The 1702-nt window shown below is 44.9% G+C and overlaps 1 protein-coding gene across 1 annotated transcript; it reads left to right on the forward strand.

Moving 5' to 3' along the window:
* The first annotated feature begins 277 nt into the window (after nt 1-277).
* On the forward strand, nt 278-1160 carry LOC110108703 (NDR1/HIN1-like protein 10). The gene has a single exon (XM_020839461.2). The coding sequence runs from the start codon at nt 381-383 to the stop codon at nt 1047-1049; it is 669 nt and encodes a 222-aa protein (XP_020695120.1). The 5' UTR covers nt 278-380; the 3' UTR covers nt 1050-1160.
* Nucleotides 1161-1702: the final 542 nt, after the last annotated feature.

A 1702-nucleotide genomic window follows, 5' to 3' on the forward strand; every position in this document is an offset into this window, starting at 1 on the left:
GACATCGGCCACTCAGGTCTAGAACCAGAAGGAGCAGCAAGATTAGCCGCATAAGAGGAAGAAAGGGGAAGAGAAGGGGTCCCAAGGATGGAGGCCCCAGTAAGAGGAGGAAAGTCCTGCGCTAAAACCATCCCGGCCAAAGGCCAGGAAAGCGCCGGGAAAAAGCGCCGCCAAGGAGAGCGAAAAAGCAAACCCTAGCAGAGCTCACGCCAAGGAGTTACCCAAATCCCGAACATAATTCTTCGTTGCCCCTCGACATTCTGTATCAGTTAGCCCCGAATTTTCTTGACCGTGCATTGTCCGCATCCTCCCCAAATAAAAACCCTAGTCCTTTTCTCCATCCCCACGCCAACAGAATTTCACCTGACGAAACCCTAGCCATGAATCAGCCTCCACCGCAACAATCCCATCTCGGCGCTGGCTACTACGGCCCTCCCATCTATGCCTACCCGCAGCCACCGCCGCCACCTAACGAACATTTCCGCCGCCTCATCACCATCGCCATCCGCGCCTTCATCGCCTTTTGTGTCGCCTTCGGCCTCGCAATCCTCATACTCTGGCTCGTCTTCCGCCCCCAGAAGATGCGAATCGCCGTCTCCTCCGCCTCCTTACGCCGTTTCGACCTCACCTCCTCCTCCGGGACCCGATTCCTCTCATTCGACCTCTCCGCCAATCTCACTTTCCGAAACCCTAACACTCGGGCCGGCATCTATTACGACTGGCTCGAAGCCGACGCCGATTTCGATGGGATGCGATTAGGGACGGCCGGTCTGCCGGTCTTTTACCAGGGTAGGAAGGAGACGAGGGAGGTGCCGGCTGTGTTCCAGGGACGGCTGGAGATCGGTACTCCAAGCGGCAGCGAGGTGGAGTACCAGAGGGATAACGCCACTGGAGTTTTTCCGGTGGATTTGTGGATATTTGGGCGGATCAGGTACAAGTTTGGGTCGGCGGTGACCAGAAGGTATATAATGAGGGCAGTTTGCCCGGCGAGGCTTCCATTGGGGAAGGTTGGATTTTCCTATACTGATTGTAAGGTTTTGGATCTTTAAATTTTTTAAACGATTTTGTGGATGAATTCTAGTTGTTCTTTTTTTGTGGTTTAATGTTTATAGCGTCACACTGCAAAGTTTAAATTATTGATATGCATTTGGTGATCTTACTCAGGAATTTGTTTTTCGTTTTTTTCTGTTATTTTTCTTTTTTACATTGTGGTGATTTTTATGCTTCTGAGTTAGAACAGTCTAAAATCATGTGCTGTTAACACACTAGATAAGGAGGAACTATAGTGCTATGCAAGCTGTTAAGTTCAAACTGATTAGAGAAGCAGAAATTTAATGAAAATAAAATTTAAAATTGTAGAAAATACTTTAAAATATGTGAGATATTGATAATCATTTAACTTTATGTTATATTGTTTTTAAATAGATTTGAAAATTTTAAATTTATGAAGATCAAATTTTGAATGAAAGCTTTCATCTAATAAAAAAATTCATGCATTTCCTGGGATTAAGAGATTCATTATAACAACAACAACATCAAGCCTTTATCTTATTAGGTGCCCAAAAGAAGGCCGATTTGGTTATCCTTCGAACAACAAATGATGAAATGGCTTTGTTCATCTGTCTTACCATGTATTGTCTTAAGCTTTGGTTGGGTGTTAAAAATTTGAGAAGAAAATGCAAGTTAGAAAAATAAAAAGTTT

Source organism: Dendrobium catenatum, unplaced genomic scaffold (genome assembly GCF_001605985.2).
Source record: "Dendrobium catenatum unplaced genomic scaffold, ASM160598v2 fragScaff_scaffold_165, whole genome shotgun sequence".
NCBI classification, from domain to species: Eukaryota; Viridiplantae; Streptophyta; class Magnoliopsida; order Asparagales; family Orchidaceae; genus Dendrobium; species Dendrobium catenatum.

Excerpts from the sequence above, each read along its gene's own strand:
- LOC110108703 (XM_020839461.2), top strand. The coding sequence starts at position 381 with ATGAATCAGCCTCCACCGCAACAATCCCATCTCGGCGCTGGCTACTAC.